This window comes from Drosophila elegans, unplaced genomic scaffold (assembly GCF_018152505.1).
Source record: "Drosophila elegans isolate 14027-0461.03 unplaced genomic scaffold, ASM1815250v1 contig_208, whole genome shotgun sequence".
Taxonomy (NCBI): Eukaryota; Metazoa; Arthropoda; class Insecta; order Diptera; family Drosophilidae; genus Drosophila; species Drosophila elegans.
This window is the reverse complement of record NW_024545578.1, coordinates 3,546,578-3,568,527: the sequence shown is the minus strand read 5'-3', so window position 1 is coordinate 3,568,527 and position 21,950 is coordinate 3,546,578. Positions and strand designations below refer to the sequence as shown.

At 34.5% G+C, this 21,950-nt stretch overlaps 1 protein-coding gene across 1 annotated transcript; it reads left to right on the top strand.

Annotated features, from left to right (window-relative positions):
- Nucleotides 1-372: 372 nt before the first annotated feature.
- LOC108145712 (proton-coupled amino acid transporter-like protein CG1139) lies at nucleotides 373-3,341 on the top strand. The gene is made up of 9 exons (XM_017271273.2): nucleotides 373-627; nucleotides 878-1,003; nucleotides 1,057-1,207; nucleotides 1,266-1,387; nucleotides 1,858-2,087; nucleotides 2,260-2,390; nucleotides 2,456-2,634; nucleotides 2,706-2,878; nucleotides 3,073-3,341. The coding sequence occupies exons 1-9, from the start codon at nucleotides 623-625 to the stop codon at nucleotides 3,312-3,314; spliced, it is 1,359 nt and encodes a 452-aa protein (XP_017126762.1). The 5' UTR covers nucleotides 373-622; the 3' UTR covers nucleotides 3,315-3,341.
- Nucleotides 3,342-21,950: the final 18,609 nt, after the last annotated feature.

Sequence of the window (21,950 nt, the reverse complement as noted above, 5' to 3'; positions counted from 1 at the left end):
AATCTCTAACGATTTTTCAGAACTTTTTTCCAAAACGACCCACAGTGCGGGCAATGTAAAGTAAAATACAAAAGCAGTAAAGCTTTTTATCTTGTGTGTAAAAATCGGCTAACTGAAAACATTTGGTGTTGGTCTGCTCTCAGCCTTCGCTATAATATATTAGGTAAAGAGTTTGTCAATTAATGAACTTTTCGGGAGGTTCAAAAACGATCGCCAAACAGGTTAGGGCCATTATACGGACTTAAGTCTTGTTTCACTTTTTTTTGCAAAGTCTTTGTTTATAATGAAAAACGCACACATTATTTTGGCATATATTTCGTTTCGCTGCGTTTTGAGTTGCCACATTCCCCGAAAATAATTTTGTACCGGCTGATTATCGTACAATTATCTTTATAAGATTATCAGCACGGTTTACGAACGAGAGGTGTTGAGCGGCTTCGACCGGGATCCCAAATTTAGTATCCGTCCGTTCAGTTAGGCATACGGTTCTACCTTCAAAACCTGGTTACGCCAGGAATTCGCAATCGCACAGAAAAAATCTTGTTTAATTGCGTGTGATAAAAGATTTATAGACCCCGAGCACAAGTAGCTTTATCAAATACTCGTTCGCTACTTTATCGCAATGAAGTGAGTTTTGTCTATGTGTTCTTCTGGTTTCGGGATCGTAAAAACAAATTAGTCAACTGATGCGCAAACATAATAAATGACAGAACATTTGCCCTAACTAAATCCCGGTTTTTATATTTTTACTGCAGTTAATTTTGGAAAACATTTTTTACCGAGTTACCTCCTTGGCGCTTATTGTTTTTATAACCCGCGCCGTTTAACGATCAATCAATTCACCTCAAAAACAATTTTTTCATTGCCATTTTAATAGCGACGATATAAAAACTGTGACGGTTTACCCAACAACATTGGAATTAACGACCCCAACAAAACCAGCGAATGGCAGTAACGATGATTACGATCCTCATCAGCACCGCAATGTTAAGAATCCCACAACGTAAGTTTTGGATTTTCCATTGTGGAATATTTTGTTGATTATTTTTCCACCAGAAACTGGCAAACATTTGCCCATTTTCTCAAGGCTTCAGTGGGCACAGGAGTTTTGGCCATGCCCAGTGCATTTTCTCATGCGGGATATGTAAATGGAACCATTCTCACACTGATCATCGGATCACTGGCCCTGTATTGTCTGCATATTTTGGTGGGTCCGAGAGTAATAGTATTATTCGCTTACTTTATATTAATATTTGTCTTTACAGATCAGTTGCATGTACAAATTGTGCAAACAACAAAGAGTTCCCTATGTCAGCTTTTCACAGGCCATGAAGTTGGGTCTAAAACAAGGTCCACCCTGGCTGCGTTGTTTAGCACCCATTGCAATGTGAGTTAAGTAGTTCGGCAACCTCCACTCTACATTGATTATCTTTGTAATCATTGTAAGTGCTGTATAATGACTTAATTATTTGGCAATACAAATCTTATCTTGTTTTTAATCGGTCGAATTCAATAACAAGTAAATATGTATATGCCTTGTAAGAATGTCTTGTATTTATTTTCATTGTAACAAGAAATCAAGTAATGTTATCAAACCATAGTTAGCAAAAGGTTACAAAAAACAAGTACAAGAAATCTTTTAAAAAACAATTTGCTTACTTAAACAGTGTTTAGGTCGAGTATTACTTATTAACATTTTTTGCTTAAAAAAACCTGTGACCATCTGACCCCAATTATATTATTAAAATTTAAACCTTTTCTTATGAACTTATAAACCCTTATATACGAAATCATAGTAGAAAAATTTATATTTTTGTAACTAATAAAAACAACTAAATGAAACTTCTTTTTTCGCAGACCCTTTGTAGATGGTTTCCTGGCCTTCTATCATTTTGGCATCTGCTGCGTCTATGTGGTTTTCATAGCTGAAAGCATAAAGCAGCTGGTGAACGAGTGGACTGGGGTGGAATGGGATGTCCGTTTATACATGTGCATAATTATAGTTCCACTCCTGCTGATATACAGCATCAAGAATTTAAAACTACTGGCGCCCTTTTCCAGTGCAGCAAATCTTCTATTACTCGTGGGTAAGTTTATTTTGAAAAGTTTAATACTATTGTATAAAAATTAACTAATCAATAAATATTTTGTAAAGCTATTTCTAAAGATATTAGTGACTTAATTATGAAATTGTCATTACTTATATATTTTTAATAATTTTAAAAACTAATTTTTATTTGGATTTTTAACTTTTTTTAGGTTTTGGTATCATTTTGTACTACTTATTTGGGGAATTACCTCCTTTAAGTGAACGAGAACCTTTTGTGGCCGTCACAAAGCTGCCAACATTCTTTGGCACAGTACTTTTTGCATTGGAAGCTGTGGGTGTTGTAAGTTCTCTAATTATATTAAATAATACAATTAAGAAATATAATCACATATGATTCTATTTAAGATTTTAGCGATTGAGGAAAATATGGCCACGCCCAGGGCCTTTGTGCGCCCCTGTGGAATTATGAACGGTGGAATGTCCATAGTGCTGGGCTTATATGTACTCCTTGGCTTCTTTGGTTACTGGAAATATGGCGATGAGGCCTTGGGCAGCATTACCCTAAATATTCCGCAGTCTGATATGTGAGTTTTTAATTTTATTTGAGTATTACTCAAGTTAAGTTTAACTTAACTTTTAAAATCCCTTTTTGCAGACCCGCTCAGGTGGTTAAAGTATTCTTTGCCATCACTACCTGGATTTCGTATGCCTTGCAGGGCTATGTTACAGCCCATATTCTGTGGGATAAATACTTGTCCAAGCACTTTAAGGAATCCAGGCATACACTTTATGAACTGATCTTTAGAGCTCTTATTGTGCTGCTGACTTGTAAGTATAATGGAGAAGAATTCAACAATTTCTATATTTATTTTTGAAACGGTTTATTTTTCGCAAAGTTAAGATAATTTGAATATTTATTTTTTTTTTCTTGACTCAAATCAATTCAAATTAATATATATTAAATCAAGGTAGACTTTAAATATATACATATTATATTAATATCAATACCCATTCATTTTTAGTTGCCTGTGCAGTTGCCATTCCGGATCTATCGGTCTTCCTTTCGCTGGTGGGATCCTTTTGCCTGTCGATCCTGGGGCTTATATTTCCGGCTTTACTCCAGATCTGTGTGCAATATACCGAAGGCTATGGACCATTCCGTATAAAATTGATCATCAATATGCTGCTGTTGTGCTTTGGTATTTTTGGCGGTGTTGTGGGTACTTATGTTAGCATTGTAGACATCATTGCGGTTTACAAATAAATTTCGAACTTTAAATTGTTGAATAAACTTGACTTTACCTTTAATGAAGTGCAATTGGAATTTATAACGATTGGCCTATACACACACACACACACATAAATCAAATTCGGTTTATGGCTAGCATAGTGTAGATCCAAACACTACAAAGTCAAGCTGCCAAAGTAGACCAAATATTTTTAATTTTAATTAAAAGCTTAGTACAAGTCTTGGCTTGGTTTAAGGAAAATGGGGAGGAAAATGCAATGCAGGTAGAAAGAGAAGACGAGAGAAAGCTGGCCGGTTGCAGCGAACTGTAATTAAATGCAACCGCAATTAACACAAAAGCGCCGCAGGTCAGCAAGCCAGACACAGAACTCAACTACCTCCCCTTTCGGAATCTCCTGCTGCATTTTATTTACAATGTTTTGCTCGCAGGTTACTGACAGTGCCCTCCTTCAGCATCCAACATCCAGCATGCTGCATCCTACGTCCTGCATCCCGGTTTCCCAGGACCTCTTTGGCAGTCTTTTGCTTGTGTGAAGGCCACAGAGAGCCGGACTGAGCCGCAATGACCGCCGGGCCCTAAGAAGCCAGAGAGGAGCCAAATGGACAAATGCCTGGATGCCCCAACGAGAGCCACTCAAAAAGATGTGATTAAAACACATTTATAAATATTAATTTTAAACGAGTTAAAGTAAAACTGCTTATTTTTAATTAATTCAGTATGTAATTTTATACAAATTTAAGATATCGTTTACAAGGGCTATTTGAAATTGACTATTTTTAATAAATTAAAAGTTCAATTATTCATAGTAATTTTTTTTTTACAGATTTATCACTATCAGATTATATAAAAGAATTTAGAAATGAAAGTTTCAAAAACCAAAAATGTTGGTAAACTATATGGCCCAAAGTTAATTGGATAAGTTTCTATTGTTTTACAAATTTTTTTAATACAATACATGAAGCTACAGATTATAATAAAAGCATTTGGATTGTCTTTTAAGTTTTAAGATATTTTTCGCAGCAAAGTTAAAGGTTCTTATAATCGTAATTTCTCTTATATTATATGAAAATGAATTTTTTTTGTATATTTTTTTTGGCAGCCCTCTTTTTTATTTTATTTCATTATTTATTTATAATAATTATTATTAAAAATTAATATTTCCTTATATTTTTGTTATCGACCCTCGCTTTTGTCTGGACCTTTCTGCTCGACGTCCCTGAAATGTGTGGAAATGTCGTTTGCTTTGTACGTTTAATTACTCTTTTGACGGAAATAACTTAACATTCGTGTATTTGAAATTGGCAACAACAAACGGCAAAAAGTGGGAAAAGGGCAGAAAAATGCAACAGAAAGTTCTGGAAAAATTCGGGTAAAGACAGATCTTAGAGTGCGAGAAATTGAACAAACCAAAAAATATCGTGGCTCTTAAATAACACCAACGAACCGGGGACTTAAGTCAAATTGAGAACCTTCCTCACGACTTACAACTTCAATTAGTTTTCCTCTCAGAGGGTCCCCTCATCAATTTTCCTTAGATCCTTTTTACTTTGACGGAGCACATTAAATGACAAGTTTTACTCTTGTGTTGCGCTTATTTATTTCCCTGTTTTTATACATTTCCCCCCAAGTGCTGGAGCATTTTAATTATATTTGTGCAGGCAGGCAGTCAGCTTTTAGTGCTTCCGGTCAGTTGAATCCGGGGTTCTGAGCAATTGAATTACGCACAATTCCAGGTGGGAGTACTCCTATATGCGGCATAGCCTTCAACTTTCTATCGCTTTTCAGTCTAGTCCAAATGCGTAAAAGTTAATTAGAGAAAGTCATGAATAAATTGGCAATGAAAAACTTAATTGTGCAGTCTCTTCTTTTTTCCATTTATTCCTTAACTGATTAAATTTTGATCTATTTTTCTGTGGGCTTGTGTAGTTTACAATTTGATGAATGTTTAAATAATATCATAAACATTATTTTCCTATATTAAATTATTTACAAAATGAAAAATTTAATTTACAGAGTTTTGCCTTGTTTTATTAATTAAATTACTGAGTGCTTGTGAATTTTACAATTTGTTAAATATTCAAACAATACCGTATACATAACATCATTATTTTTACTTATAATTGTAGTAAATTTGTGAAACGATTAAAGACTTACAAAAGTCTATAGCACTCTGAATTTTGCAGCACAATATTTTACATTGTTTTATCTTATATGGTTTAAAAACATTTTATTTGTTGGTAGTTTGTCAGTTGGGTTGTATTTATTTGCGGCTAAGCTTTTGGTTTGTTTCCGTTTTCCGCTTGACAGACAACCACTGGTTTGAAATTTATTTTGTTTTCAAATAATATCATGGGTAAAATAACACAAAAATAATACAGAAATGTGTCCAACAAATCGAAGACTTTATTGACGTTTATTTTTCATAAAGCAGAACCATAAAAACGAGCAATAAAATGATCACAGTCGTAAAAAGCTTAACCTTAATATTTGATTAGGTTACTGGTTTATTTTACAAATATATTGATTTTTTTAACAAAATAATATTATATATACATATTCATTTGTTTATACCATGTTTTTAGCTCGTTTATTTGCTCTTAAATTTTTCTGAGTAGTCTGCTGTAAATTATCAAAAAGCTATTGGCCTGAGTTGGATAACTTCTCAACACACACTTGTATATTTCTTGCTGCCATGTTCAAACTAACTTTTCATGCAACTCGGGTTTCGCTTATCCACAGTTTATTTTCCTTACAATCTTGAGCATTTTTAGCCACGTTTATTACGTAGATTTGAGAGCAGCTAAGCCAGCTTATCACACATTTTCACACGGAAGTTTTCCAGCGATTTCAACTGCTTAATTTTCCTCGAATTTCTCCCCATACAAATGACTCATTTTTATTCATTCAACTAATTTTTTTACGGCTTACAGAGGAGTCATCATCTGGCTGCCGGCAATTTGTACCAGCTATCGTAACATCTCTATCTCTATGCATCCGAGAATCTTCAGCTTTACCCTCTTACCGAATGTGTGTGTGTGCTTACCGCAACAAAATGATTTATTTTACGCTACGCTAAACACACACGTACCTAGAACAACACAATGAGATGTGGAGGGCAGGAGATGCTGGTTGCACTCAGAAAAATCGGATTTTAATTACCAAGACATAAAAATAATAAATCATTCGAAATCTAAATCAATCACATTTTGGTTGATTATATAATGATACAATTATATTCTAGTTCAAAATCTTATTTATACACATCTTTTTCATAAGATATATTTGCGTGGGCTATTTTGCAAAAATACCTTGCTTCAACCTTGATTTATTTATTAAAAAAGACTTTTCTTTATTTTTAGTTTTTTTTTTGTGTGCATTGGTTTCGACAGTAGACCCCATCACTGCGAATTTGGCAAAAGCTGCAGAGCATTGGCAACAATAGCGACAAGCGACGCATTGTTACTGCGGTCGGGGCTTTTCGGTTCGGTTTTCGCACTGAGGTTTTCTGTATTTATTTAAGCCCAAACATTTTGTACATTTCATGCAGCTAGACAGCAAGAACGTCGGGAGGGGGAGGGTGGGTTGGTAACCAAGGGGTTGGTAACAGCATTTGCTATGAATAAATAACGAACGGATGAATAAAGCAATGGATGAATGAACGGCTGGCTGGTTGGATGGAAGGATGGATGGATGATAGGTGACGACACAGCCAGCGACGTGTCTCAACTGTGGCCATGTGATTTATGTTCTGAATGCATGGAACTATAATAATCATATGATGGCAAAAAGGGGTTTTGAACCGGTGGCCTTCCTCCAGGGACCCTGCTCATTGATTGTTGGCTAATACGACCTCGTACCTGAAAAAGCCACCCCAACCAAACTCCACCCAAATGTTGGCCACTTTCACACAATCGTTGCAAATAACAGGCATGAAAAGCTGTCTGGATAAAAGGGATCATTGTTATGTACGCCACATATTCCGACAAATACCCCACTTATTTCTGATGAACACGTAGAAAAATAAATCAGCACTATCAGGTATTGAAAAAAAGGTGTATGACACAGCGAACAATTTTTCTAAAAGAAAACAATTTAATATTGTAACAATGGACCATAACAGTTACAAGTTTTATATAAATAATCACTTTTAACGGTGGTTTTAATTTTTTATTATAATAGTTTTAAAATAGTTTTTATTACCAACTTATAAAATATTATTCAAAAATAATTTTATTTAAGACTTTTATGATAAATAAATGCTACAAAAATTTTTAATTAAAAGTTAAATTGCAACATAGATTTCTTAAAACTAATTTCATTGATGTGATAACTTTTTAATCGTGTATATGAAAAATACTTAGAAAAGATCAAAATTATGTTTTTTTTACGTATTGAATCATCGAACTATATTATTTTTTATAGAGTCTACTTTTACAATTACCTTGTATATTTTAACAATAAATAATATTTTTATGCTAAAATATTATTTTTAAGTGTATGCGGGAAACCAATTTTTTTCATTAACAATTATTTATTGTGCTCAAAAGAAAGTCAACATTTTTTTAAGAACCACAAATTTTTATTTTAATATTTCAAACAAGTATTTTAGAGTGTATTTGTGAAACGGATGAGCAGCTGGCCCGACAGATTTTTTGTTTGTTTTTGGGCCTCAGCCGCTGCAGGTGCGTTAAACATTTATGGCAGCCAAAGCGCAGATTTTAATAGGGAAGGGGGATGAGATAAGGGTAAACGCACCGCAGAAATGATTATGAATACCCCATGTTATGCATAATTCATAATGTTGAAGTGACCCCGTTGCGTATACGCAATAATCATGCGCCGTGTGGGGGCACATGAGTCAAGTTTATTGGGCACTTGAGTTTTGTTTGGCGAATGCCCATGGGCGGATGGGTCTAAAGTATGGAAATCAATCATTGATTAGACGCAGCCCGCAATGACCTTGGGCCCTTGGCTCTTGGGAGGCATAATTTCTATATATTGACACCCTAATTGGGTGAGTGCGCCTTCATTTCCTGCACAACTAATTTGTGTGCGTTTGGGTGAATTAGTTCTTGGTCCCTGCACCTCCAAGTGCTCAACAGCTCGACAGCCCCAGACAGTTATCGTCTTCATCAGCCGACAATCAAACATCATCGTGGGGAGGTTCCCCCCTCAAAGCTTCATAAAGATATATATGTATATACACATATATGGAGATATCCTGCTGACGATGAGCAACTGTCATGTCATGAGCTCGCTGAACTCACAGAGCTCGCACTTGGCATGTCAATGCTCTGCTTCTTGGCCCAAACCCTAGGCGCCCAGCAGCCAACCTTCAACCTGCCAACCGTGCCATTTCTGCCCCTTCTGCCGCCAATCCCCTTTCCCTTTTCCTTTTCCTTTCCCTTTTCCTCCCTCAGAGCCATAATTTATGCCGCATGTTTGCCATAACTCAATGGCTGCGCGACTGCGGCGAGCTGAGAATTTGACAAAAGGGAAGAAAGAAGCGACATGGATGCAGTCAGAAAAATATAAAGGTCACTTAGTAATTTGGAAATGAAATAAATTTTAACTTTAATAGAAATAACTAAAAATAACTAAAATACATTCAAACTCTCTAAGAAATTTTGAAAGTCATTAAATTTTCTTTTATAAATTTAAATATTAAAAGAAAAGTTTACAAATTAACGAATGCTAATCAAATTGCATTCAAAAATTGATGATATAAAATCTCTTTCAGTTATCCTCTTCCCCAAAAAAAATATTATATCTTTTAGCTTTAGTTTTTAAGTATTACACATTTTAAATTCTTGTTGTGATGTTGAATCACCTTTTTTTTCACTGATTAAATAGCAGTTCCCAAAAAGTTTAAATTTATTTTAAAAGAGTTTATTTAATCTTCATCTCAAAATATGATTTTTGTGAAAAATGTTGACTAAAGTTCCTTTATTAATATTACTTCAAAAGGTATTTAAAATATAAACATCTATTTAGTATTTAAGTATTACAAAACCATGTATTTTTTATTAATTTTACAAACATGCTCCAAATCATAAGCAATGAAAAAATAATAAATTTTTTTGTTTATAATTTTGACTAAACATATGGTTATTTCAATAATGAAATCTCTTTTAAATGGGGTTTGATAGACATATTAAAAAATTTGTTTATGGTAAATATTTAGCTAATTTAGCATGGCCTTCTTTTCTTAACACATTTTTATTAACATTATTTCTTTGAGTGTCTGGAGGGGACCTTCAACTGACTGATCGACTCAATCGATAAATGCGATTCTCGGGCTTGAGTTCTCCATCGCCCTCCGCAATCCGGGCTGCGTTTTTGTCGCCGATTGAGCGAACAATTGCTAGATGGCGGTCAAGATGAATTGCCTGCAATTGTGCGCATTGCTAACCATTTGTTAGCCAACAAGAACAGCGAAGGAAACGGCGATGGCGATGGCGATGGCGACTTTAGAGCCGAGCTTAGAGGACATTTCGCAGTTTGAGGCCCAGTTTCAGATAAGGACCAAAGGCAGTTGAGAATGGCATCAGACAAATGGCATCTATAATGCCCAACTCTCACTCCCACGATACAAGCCCATTAATAATTATGGTTATGGCCTTTCTCTTTTTTTTTTGGCTGGCCAGTGCAAATGTTAATGGCCTTTCGGTGCCTGGTTCAAATCGATTTTCAGGCAATGCATTTTCCACCCATTTTCCATTTCGCAATCTTTGCTCGTGTGTATTTGCAAAACACACTCATACATGGGATAAACCGCAGGCCACTAATTAGCCAAAAAACATTGTCATAGCAATTGGCATATGCTGGGCAAATGGGCAAATATGTACATTTTTATTTTATTACCCTTAACCCAAAATATGGCAAAATCTGTGCTCTACATGTGTAATTCATTAGGCCCATTTGTGTCACTTGGCTAAATACGCTAATATTCGGGTTAATAGAATCTATCTGTAAATAATTTCCATAAGAGTCAAATTGAATTCATAAAGTGGCTGGTCAAAGGAAATGTTTGTTTACTAATTGATGTTAGTTTAATTGATTACTTCAATTTTTATAATATGATAGTTGAATTGAAAATGGGTTTTATGCACATTCAGTGCATTGGCATTCGAATAAAAAATAGTAATACATACTCAGCATGGTCATTGAAATTAAATTTCACTAATTTTTTTTAAGTTAAGTAGTAATGTTAAGTAAATTATCTTTATTGTTTGCTGTTCCTAAAATGATCGTATATTTTAATATTATTTTTCATTTCCCTAATGATACTTACAGCTTTCGGGCAAAAGTACCATAAATGGGCTTAAACCAATAGCAATAAAATCGGAAATATTTATTTGTTTACTGTCCCTATAAATTTGCAAAACAATTAAATTATGTGTAATTGTTTTTACATTTTGCGGTCAGCAAACGCCCGAATTTAAAATCGCTTTTGGCTAGGAAAAGGGGTTTGTTTGGACTGTCGACCGTGAAAAGTGGCAAAATGTGCGGGACAAATAATGAGACACAGCAGCGGCCACAGTCAATGAAGTGCAGTGAGTTATTTGGTGGGCAAAATCTCCAAATGTTTCCTGATAAACTCTCGCATTTTATTGCAGGTCAAATCGTCGCACATATCTATGAGGGATCTACTATATTTCGCAGCTATTTGTCTCCTTTCGCCTTAACAAATAAGCATTTCCCTTTGACCAGCCTGGAGTTGGACTGCTGCTGTTGTTATTTTTTTGCAGCTTTGCTTGGCATAAAGCCAAAGATAAATGGCGAATTCCAAATGCCAACAGAAGTATAACCAAGCAGGAAGGTCAGCAGGGGGGTCACACACTTACACACACACAGGAACCATAACAAATCTAGCTAGGAATCCCCTTCTTTTTCCCATTCCACACACTTCTACACTGGAATACTTAATTTCAAAATTGTTTCACTTCGATTTTTAGCAGGGTTTAATTTATGATAAATATATTTTTTCAAATATTTCATTTCCCTAATTTCGGCATAGATTTTAGTATCTAAAAATGTAATTTAAATTTAAACCATTTTTAATTTTAATATAGTTGATTAATATAAAAATTACTCATTTTTAATCGCACAATTATCTCTACGTTAATTAAAATATTGTACTTGAAAATTAAATTAAGCAATTTAATTCGAACTGTAAATCATTTTATGATTTTATTATAATTTTTTTTTTAAGAAATTCCAATTTAACATTTTAGATTCCCATTTTTTTTATGTGTATAGTTGGAGGGTCGGATTTATGTGCGCTCATGTCACTGCACACAAAAAGTTAAACAGCGCGCAACGGAAGTGCGACAACGACAACAGACGCAACCGGAGATTTGGTAACAAGGATCGGGCGAGGGTAAGAAATAGCACCAGAATCTAAATCTGGACAATCAGGAAACAGCAACTGCAATTGCTCTAGTTGCTGAAATCCCAGCATCCTCGACGTGCTCTCATTATCGTGAATCACCAAACTAAATACGACGAGCATAAGTATATCAAAGGGCAACAACTAAAAGAGGAAATTCTAGATAAAGAGTGGAGGAAACTCGTAAAACATTTAATACTCTTAAATTAAAATTCAATTTAAAAATAAATAGTTCGTATTTCGAAGCATTAAATTTGTATATATATTACAGATATATGCTATATACAACAGACAAAATCAATTTAATAAATAAACATTTTATAAAATAATGTACCTTTAAATTTATTAAGTGCCTAAAAGAATAAATGTTGCAAAATCAATACATGGTTTAACTGTTTTCGTAAAACGATTTATGCATTTTTAAAATTCGATGAATAAATTTTTATAATTGGCAAAATAAATCCAAAATATTCTAGATTTTGTTTTCCTTACATTTTGCCCTTTATTTCATTTAGTAAAATATTTTTTTTGTTAATTACAAATATATAATTATACTTCAGACATAAATAGAAATATAGGTAAATAAAATATAGCTTTCATTGCAAATACACCTCAGGCTAAATCCCACTTAAAATTGCAAATGAAATAGCACAAATGAATAAATAATTATGACCTTAAGCAGTTTCAGTTCTGCACATCCTTTTCGTTAATCCAAATAAAATGCCAGACAGATGCGCTGTAATCTGAATAACCCCGCCATACCCTCAATCCGCCGTAAAGTATGTCAACTAGTTTTATCTCGCCTTGAGCGGCGGCAAAGTAGGAGGCATCAGTTCAAACCCCGGCACTAAAGGCATTACCTGATATGTGTGAGGTGCTCGACAAAAAAAATGGAGAAGAAAAATTTGCGAACATTTTCGCTGTTGTTCTCGCCTTTTTCCATCGTTTTTTCTTTACGTTTTTTTGTTTGTTTTTGTAGCCAGAGCCAACTTCCGTTGCCTGTTGACATATTTCCACTTCATTGGAACTAACAGAGTCAAATGAAGAGACAGCCGCTAGGCGGGATGGGCTGAATTCTAGACGGTTCCTGATCCAAAACACCTGGGGACTCATTCAGGTGAATCAGCAGCAGCGGCAGCAGCAGCAGCAGCAGGTGGAAAATAGAAGGCCGGCAATGAAGACGGACGGAAGCATTGGATACACGGCTCAGCGCTCGCACTAACGACAAATATTTGACACATCAGGTGGGCAGAAGAAACGGAGCACGTACACTAAGAAGAATATTTCATATTAAATTAAGCGGTTCATAAAATACTACGAAATAAAAAAAAATTTGGAATATATTAAAAAAATAAATCTTACAACATTATAATATTCTCAATGTCATTAATCACTTTTCTAAGCACAACTTAGAAATATAATTTAAGATTTGAATTATTAAATGTTTTAAATTTTTAAAATGGCACACGAAAAATTACCACGCATTATACACAATTAGCCAAGATTATATCTATACATTTTAAAACATAATAATATTCTCAATGTCAATGATAACTTTTTTAAGCACATATTGTTATCTTCAACATTTTTTTGAAACATAGCTTTAAATTATAAAAAAAATATCATTAAGATTGTAAATAAATTGTTTACCTTGCATAAAAAAATGATTAAATAATATTTAGCATAATGATTTTCGGCCAGTGTAAGAGGCAGTGTCGGAACGCGAAGGCATAGGCTAAAATATGCGAGACATGTGCGAGGACACGCGTACCAGGATGTGCGTGTTGCGGCTGGGTATCCATGGGGCTCAATTGTTCTTCCACCTCCAGATCCCCCGACAACTCACACCACAAAATCTTAGGCCCTTGTGCCTTTATATATTTTTTTTGCACATTTTAATTTGTGTCAAATTGTTGCTAAAATGCAAAACGCATTGTGCGCCGGGAGACAACTCAACCCATTCAGGCCATTCCATTACCAGCTCCTTCTCAAAATGTCCTTATTCTCTGTACGGACAGCCACTACGTTTTCTGCTCCTTATTTTTTTTATTTTACTTTTGTTGCCTTGTTAACACAGTTTTGTGCTTTTGTTTTCGTGTGTGTGTGTGTGTGTGTCTGCGAAGGTTTGTTGTTTTTACTTTCTCCTTATTGTGGCATAACAAAAACACGGCCAAACAAAAGGGGAAATGGCGAAAAGGGCGGTAAGAGAAAGTGGTTAGATGAAAGGGGGCGAAGAAAGGGGACTGCAGCTGCTGCAGTCCATGTTGCAAAAGCACAACAATAAAATGTTGTTACAAATTCATTACCGAAGGCGTTAAATTTGACACAGTTTTGCATGAAACACACAGCGACCGAACGAGAAGAAAGGCAAAATGTGGGGTGCAGAATTCAGGATGAGAGGTTGGGGACATAAAGCACAAACACAGGACATGCAACAAAGGAAATCAGTCCGATAGGGGCAAGGAAGTGCAATTAAATTGCATTTTATTTCTTCGTTATTCAATGAAGAAGGTTCTTTTCGCCTGGAAAAGACTAAAGATGAAGAATATTTAAAAATTTTTTAATGGATTGATTAATTGGGGTCATCTCAACCACATTCCAAAAGAATTTAAGATATTTTTTTTCCTAAAAATGATACTTCATTTGAAAAAGGTCCAAGTATAAGAATATTTGATAGTTTATTCGCTGGTCTTTTTTTTCCTGACAAATTATGGAACCATATTTGCATTAATCGTGTTATAAAATTTTTTAGATTGAATCCTTTTGATTTTCAATGACAACTTTATTTTTTAATTGAAATTCAATTTGAAACTTAGAAAATCAATAAATTTAATTTGTGGGCAATTTAATTCCACTAAAAAAAAATTTAATGAGTTTTTCGATATGGAGTATTATTTATAAGAATTACTATAAAATTTATTTTATTTTACGAACATACGATTAGGTTTTTTGTGAAAAGTATGGAACTTCCCGTGCTTTAATCGTGTTATAAATATATTTAGATTAAAGATTACGATTGTCGTACATTTTTCCATTACAAATTCAAACATTGAGCCCTTCTCTTTTCTTTCTACGCCTACGATTTGCTCTTTATATTCTACGATTTTATTATCATTTCCATTATTTAAATATACTTTATTGAGGATGTAGCCGAATAATTCTGTGACACATTTTATAACTCGTGAAGGCGTTAACAGAAAAGGATTATTATCCGGTGGCATCTCAGCCCACACGATTCGTTTGGCACTTTGCATCTAAATCGAAATTACAGGCACACGCATGCATGAGCAGGACAGCAGGAGGGGAGTGCGAAAGAGAGTGGTGTATTGGATGTGACAGAGAGGGGAGTCAAGACATAAAGTATGCAGAGGGTGTCACTTCCGCTTACTGTTCATTGCTTTTCTGAAGGGAATGATGTCTCCCTCTCTCTCTTATCAACAACCAAATACACCCATCTCTTTTGCTCAGCATTTATAAACAGAATTTATCTTCAACATTTTGTTGGTCTTTTGTTGCTTTCGCCTTTTGTTGAGCGGCATTAACCTTAGGGTTTAATTTGTTGCGACTTCCGTTCGGCTGCTGGCAAATATGGGAATTACTCAAATTGCCATTTCCGCTGATTTTCCACCGCCTGCGGCTTTATTCTAAGAGATTTCCCGCCATTAAGTGCAAAGTTTTGGGACTTTGTTTTAAAGTTTGCAATTAACTTATAATTTTGATGGTTATTAGATATGGAGATATACATATACTGTTATTATCCGACTAATCTTTTACATCTGCTTTTTGTAAAATCCTAATTATTTAAAATACTAGAAAAATAACGGTTCTCAAACAATTCGATAATTGATAATCGACTTCAAACCAGGTTGGCTATTTGAGAATTGGTAATCGATTGTTATACATTTAAAATAATGGCCATCGATTATTGCATATCTATGATTTATTTTAAATCGCATTATTTCTCAATCTTAATAAATCAATGCAGTAAACCTAGAAAACAGCAATTAAAATATGACAACGATATTAATCATCGTTTTTCTCAAAGTGTCATTTGGTTATCGCACGCTTGGATAATTGTTAATCGAGAAACGCATATTCAAAGAGGAGCAGCTTGCTTGCTCTTCAGTGCTTGCCCATCTGTGAAAATGACTTGAAAAATGGTGGAACAATGAAAGAAAACACACAAATGGGCGACTATGTATGGGCGAATTCTATTCGCATTTAACCTTTGGCAGCCATTACCAACTGGCGGCCACCAAATGGACAATATCGATTGACCCCGTTTCCGTTTTCGATTGCAATTCGTTTCAGTTTCATGCACTTTGCACCCTGCACTATAGTTTACCCCCCATAATGCCCCAGAATTCGATGGCAAGCGAGCAAAGAAAACATAATTTACTTCCGCTCGAACGGATTGACTTTGAATTTCATTTAGCGTCGGACCCCAGAACAAAACCCGAGACCCACTGCTACATCCTGATATTTTCCAGCCAGCTGCTGACCATGCTTAAATGCGGCTCATTTATCAATAGCTGCTTAGCATGGAAACAGCAAGGCGGGGAAAGGACACACGAGGAAAGTCCAAAGAACCCTTTAAAAGTTATTTTCAAAACCCATGTGTTTTAATCTTAAGAAAAAACAAAAATCAAATATAAAATAAAAAAAATAAAATTGAGCAAGGTATTGTAAAGCTTTCGTTTTATTTAATGATTCATATCTAGACTTTTCTTTACAACTTACAAAATATATAAAATAAATATTCATTTAACACATGTGTAGATTATTTTTGAAATTTTTTAGATACCGTTCATAGTCAGTTTGGGCATAACTTTAAAACCAATTTAATAACCCTTTATAAAAATTAAATGAAATAGTCTAACAATGTAGTTTAATTTACCTTTTGTTTGTTAATATTATATGGTTGTTTTTTTTAATTTAAAAAGTTTATTAAAAATAATACCAAATTTGAATCTCTACCTATTCAAGCGATATAACTTATTTAAACAGATATTTTTTTAGTTTATAACAATTTGTATTATTTTATTTTTCAAAACTATTATTTTTGTTGCAGTGCATGCTAACACTTATCAACCAGTTGCTGGCCATTTCCTTCTACCAAGAAGCAGAGAGGTAAAACGAGGTCAACAGAAAGTCTCTCTGTTTTCTCGGCTGCCGTTTCCGATTTCCGCTGGCGCACTTCAAAAATTGACTTTTACAAGAAAACAATTGCAGCAGCGCTGATAAGTGGCCGAGAGCAATGGACAGGCCATGTCCGCGTCTGTGTCCATGATGCCAATGGCCAATGGCCAACATGCCAATGCCATATACTCACAAAAATCCGTCAGGATTTTACAAAATTGCCAGTGATTTTAAAACACCATCAAATAAGAAATTTTGTATTTGAATAAATTGAATATAATTTTATTCATTTATTTTTCTGATTGTTTCTATTTAACTATATTATTCTATCAAAAGCCGTTATCTGAACTTTTAATTTAGGATAATACGCCTCATGAATTTTTCTTGATGTTGTTAATTAAATTTATGAATATGTTTAAAAAAATAAATTTCTAAAAACAAAGGCGAATTGTAATTGGCAGAAAATCAATTGCGATTTTCTTGTCTCAATGGCGTATTTGTAATATCAAATCGCAATTCTTTTTCTGCGTGTAGCCAAAGCATCGCCATCGCCTCCTTGTCGTTTTCGATTTCGTCCTGGGAGTCGCAGCTGTCGAATTGTGGGCAGCCAAAGATGGAGGCAAAACAGAGGCAAATAAAATCCATTCTTTATTGCAACGAAAATTCAATGCACTTGCTGCGTATTAAAAAGGACAATTTCCAAGGATATTTTTTTAATTTGACTTTTGAATGCTACGAAATCGAGTTATCAATAGCATTATATTGAATGAATGAATTTAAAATTTCGAATTAAATTATTTTTTTTTGCGAGTGAAAAGAGCATTTGAATTTAACTGAAGGACTTGAGTTTTATTCAAGTGCTTTCAATATGGGTAACATAAATTGAATTTGAATATTTTGTTTTGCAGGAAATGCTTTGAATTTAATTTGTTTTCTTTTCGTTTCAGGGACTCTGTTTTTCCTTTCACTCTTTTGCTGATTAAATCTTGAATTAGAGAAAAAAAAAAAACGAAACGGGTGCAAGTAATTTAATTATCCACTTTACGGAAATTTAAACTCAAGCTAACGAGTTTACGACTCAATATTAAATATTGCATATTTTGGCTCTGAGCCGTATATTGTTGGTAAAGTTAATTTTACTAGTAATAAGAAATTATTCATGGAATCGTTTTTTTTTATTAGAAGCAAACCTTTTCTTGAAAAAAAGATAAGCTTGTCTTTAAACTTAATTGCCTTTCATTAATTTATGACTCAGCAATTTTAAATGCTAGCTTAAAATTCAAGCGATCATTTCACCACAGTTGAACTTACCCACCTCTCTCTCTCCTCTCTCTTGCTCAGCTTACCGATAACCGATATTCACCTCATTCCAGTCGATTTTTTCAGCCACGTCAGCGCGACGCATTTTTAGCGCAGGTTACTAAAAAAAGTAATTAAATAAGTTTAAAGAGTGTGAAAATTAGTGAAAAATGTCGCACAATTGCAGTGTATAATCGGTAAGTGTTTCTTGAGTTAAAATATCCATGGTTTTTGTGGTTTAGCAACGTTTCTTTTTCCTGGCAGCAGCAGCTTTTTTTTTCGTTTTCCTTTTTGCATTTTGTTTTACGATGGCAAGCCAATGTGATTTTCGTCCAGAGAAATCAGTTTGTTCAGGTGCAAGGAATGTGCAATTCAATATTATTCCAATATTGTCATTGGGCAATGGTTTTTATTCAGCAAATACGACTTAATTTTGAGTGCAATTACACAGAGAGCAAATTCCGGTATGCACACAAGCACACACAGGTGCTCCTATACAGAAGTGTCCAATAACTACGGTTATTTATTTTGCTTGGTGCGTAAGTGTGGAAGAAAGATGGCAGTAGCGATCTCCACTGGTTCTACATCCATCCCTCTCTGGGTCCCAAATGACGTTGCCATGCAAATTTTAAAACCACCACTGTAAACTGCAGTTATTTCAGATTGCTGGGAGCTAACGTGTGGAAGGGAGAAGGCAGTTGTGATCCCCACTTCATTCCCCTCCGGCCCTCTCTTTCCCACACATCCACATGCCCATGCAAATTTCATTTGGCAATTTGTTATTGAAATATTTTGTACAACTAATGAATTGCAGAACAAACTGTGAACAAACACAATTCAAAACGGAGGGAAATGGGCGGCGGAAAATCCTTTTCATGTCCCAGTTAACACGGCCAGTTTGTCTGGCTTTTCAGTTAGGTAATAGCCCTCAATATTTAATACCAATTTATGTTGTGTGTTCTCTCTTGTTGAATATATATAACTATTCTATACAGCTGACCAAAGGCGACTCCTTTGTGTTTGTCTCTGTTCTGGATATGCAGCATCAATTAAAGGTAATTCATTCATGTGAATATTGTATGACAGAGCCATCCAAGGATCTACTTCTGCTCTACGCCCCATACATCTCTATTTTCCTATCTGCGAGTGTTGGCAGGCAATCGATAGCTCCAAGTTTGGTAGAAAAGCACTTGGAAAAACTTTTTGTTTTTTACATTGTTCCTTTTTTTGGGTTAATTTATTTAAATTTTTTATTAAGTTAAAATTACAACAAAAACCCATTTTGATTAAGTTTACTATCATAAAAAAAGAAGTAAACTAATAATTTTCAAGGGTGAATTAAAACACAAATTGCTAGCAACTTACCTCTTTCCTTATATCATATTTTAGTTAGGTTTAGTTCAGGTTTCCTTTAATACAAATTTTATAATCTTAACTTATTCCGGGTAGGGAAATTTTCAAAAGTTGAAAAAACATTATTGTTTTAAATGTTTTAATGATGTAGAATATACGATTAGTAATTAGTAAAGTAATTTACAAAATGTTGTAAACACTGTATGGTGCACTGTTATTTTATATTAATATAAATTAAAATTATGTTGAGTTGTGTTTCAAGTTTCACTTTACAGTTAATATCTCATTTTAATATTCGGAACACTAAGTTCCAAACTTTTGTTAATTGGCTATAGTAGTAGTAGTTTATTCTTATTACTACTATTTAATCTTTGTGTATGCAAATTTAGCCAATGTAGCCACAGGGAAAAGGGCGGTGTAACAAAACCCATTAGCCTGCGGCTGCATTTGCTCCTGATGCTCCTGCCAAACTCCTGGGCTGGCAAAATTGTAAATGTGCATCTTAATGCAGATGTAAGCACTTCGCACCTGACGCCGGTTTATCTTGTCCAGTTGATAATTTGCCAAGATTGTCCCAGAGAAAGGCATAATTTGCTCCAAAGATTATTGCCTAGCCCATTGTGTGTGTGGCTTGATATTATGATATGGTTTTCAGTAGAGATGTGGGACTTAGTTGGCCACAATTATTGTGTGTGGAATATGCTATCAATGAAACTAAGATCCCAGTGTTAAACAAAAGTAATCTAATTACCAGAAACAAGCTAAAACAGCATATAATTGGCTTTAATGGAAACAATGTGGGGGAAATCATATCGGTTTCGAAATCTCTTTGCACAATTAAGAAAAATAATAAATTTCAACTTCTTGTGTGTCATCCCGAAGCTTAAGAATATTTCAAATTTTAATTGTGAAAAAATATTCAATTTTGAGTAAGATTGCTGTTAACAATTTTAATTTCTAATGAAACGAAACTAAAGGCAAAATGCTGAAACAAATCAGATAACCAGCATTTAACTTTCCAAGAATTGCAATTAAATTAAACGAAAATTACTACTTGTCTTTAATGCCCTTCAGCATAACCGCTCTTTTTTTACCTTTAACTGGATCATTGCCTTTCAATTTGCTGTCAAGTTGGAAACCTTCTTTTGTTCTATTGCGAAAAATGTGTTTAGTATACAGGTACAGGTGCAGGTATATAGTAGTATGCCACCTGCCGTCGAGCCCCTGGGGCTGGCATTTGAGGTCACGTCGCTCCGGCTCCTCTGACAATTTCTAATAAAATCAAAAGCTTCAAAAGCGCCCACGCTCAATATCCGTAACAGGCATACAAACAAACACTGGAATTTAAAATCTGCGAGTGACCCAGCTGCGACATGAACTCACTGGCAAAGTAACTTGCAAAATAAATAAAACTCAGCGCGCTGCAATATTCTCGGTAGTGGTGGGAAAGGTACTGGATTTATTTAAATAAACCTATTTGTTTAAGATACAAAAAGGACTAAGCTATAATATATGTCTTTATAGGGTTACAAATCTAAATATTTAAAAAATTATATATTGTATATTAACATAATATGACATGGGAAGTCATTAATAAAATTATTAATATAATAATGGTTAGGATTAAAATTATCAGTTTATTAGTTAAATTCAATATTTCTGTTGGTTTTAAAAGTTTAACCACTGAATTTAATCTAATTATTTGTAAAATTGAAGTACTGAAACGTGATTTTGCATCACCGATACTCATTGGCTTTATTGGTTTAACCTTTTTTTAAAGCTTAATAATATTGACTTGGCTTAAATTAGGATCGATAGCATATCGTCTTGTAAAAATAATGATCCAAATATATCTCGACCTGTACGATCTCATATACCCTTCGCATCACCGATTCTAACAGCAGTTGAAACTTTTGCTCACCTGCCGCTTTTCCTACCTGGGTCGCCTGTCTCCTGCCATCTACGTGGAAATTCGCAAAATATTTGCATGCAAAACTTTAGTCATAATTTCAATTTGTGGTGGGGTGTACGAGAAAGTGGGGTTTCTCGGTCTAGTAGCCACTTCTCCGTTTCTATCTTGTTCGTGTTTGTTGTGCATGCGAAAGTTTGCGATTCCTTTTGGTTTTGCTGCGCCTGCGGCATCGGCTTCACTTTCATCATGGCTCGCATTGCCTACTTTTTCGACTATCTAACGTGGGTCTATTGATTTTTTTTAAACACAGTTCCCGCATCCCGTATTCAGCTACTTTTTTGGCACGTTTTTAACGGGATGCGAGCGAGCAAAACTATGAGGGACCAAATAAAAAGTTTAGTATGCAAAAGCGATTGAGAATTGGTTAGTTATCAACGAATTATGGATGCTCTAAGGAAATGTTTTTAAAAGATGTACATTGTACAAATCAAATATCATATATGGTTACTTTTTAAAACGTTAAGTAAACTGATTTGATATATTTAAGTGTCCTTT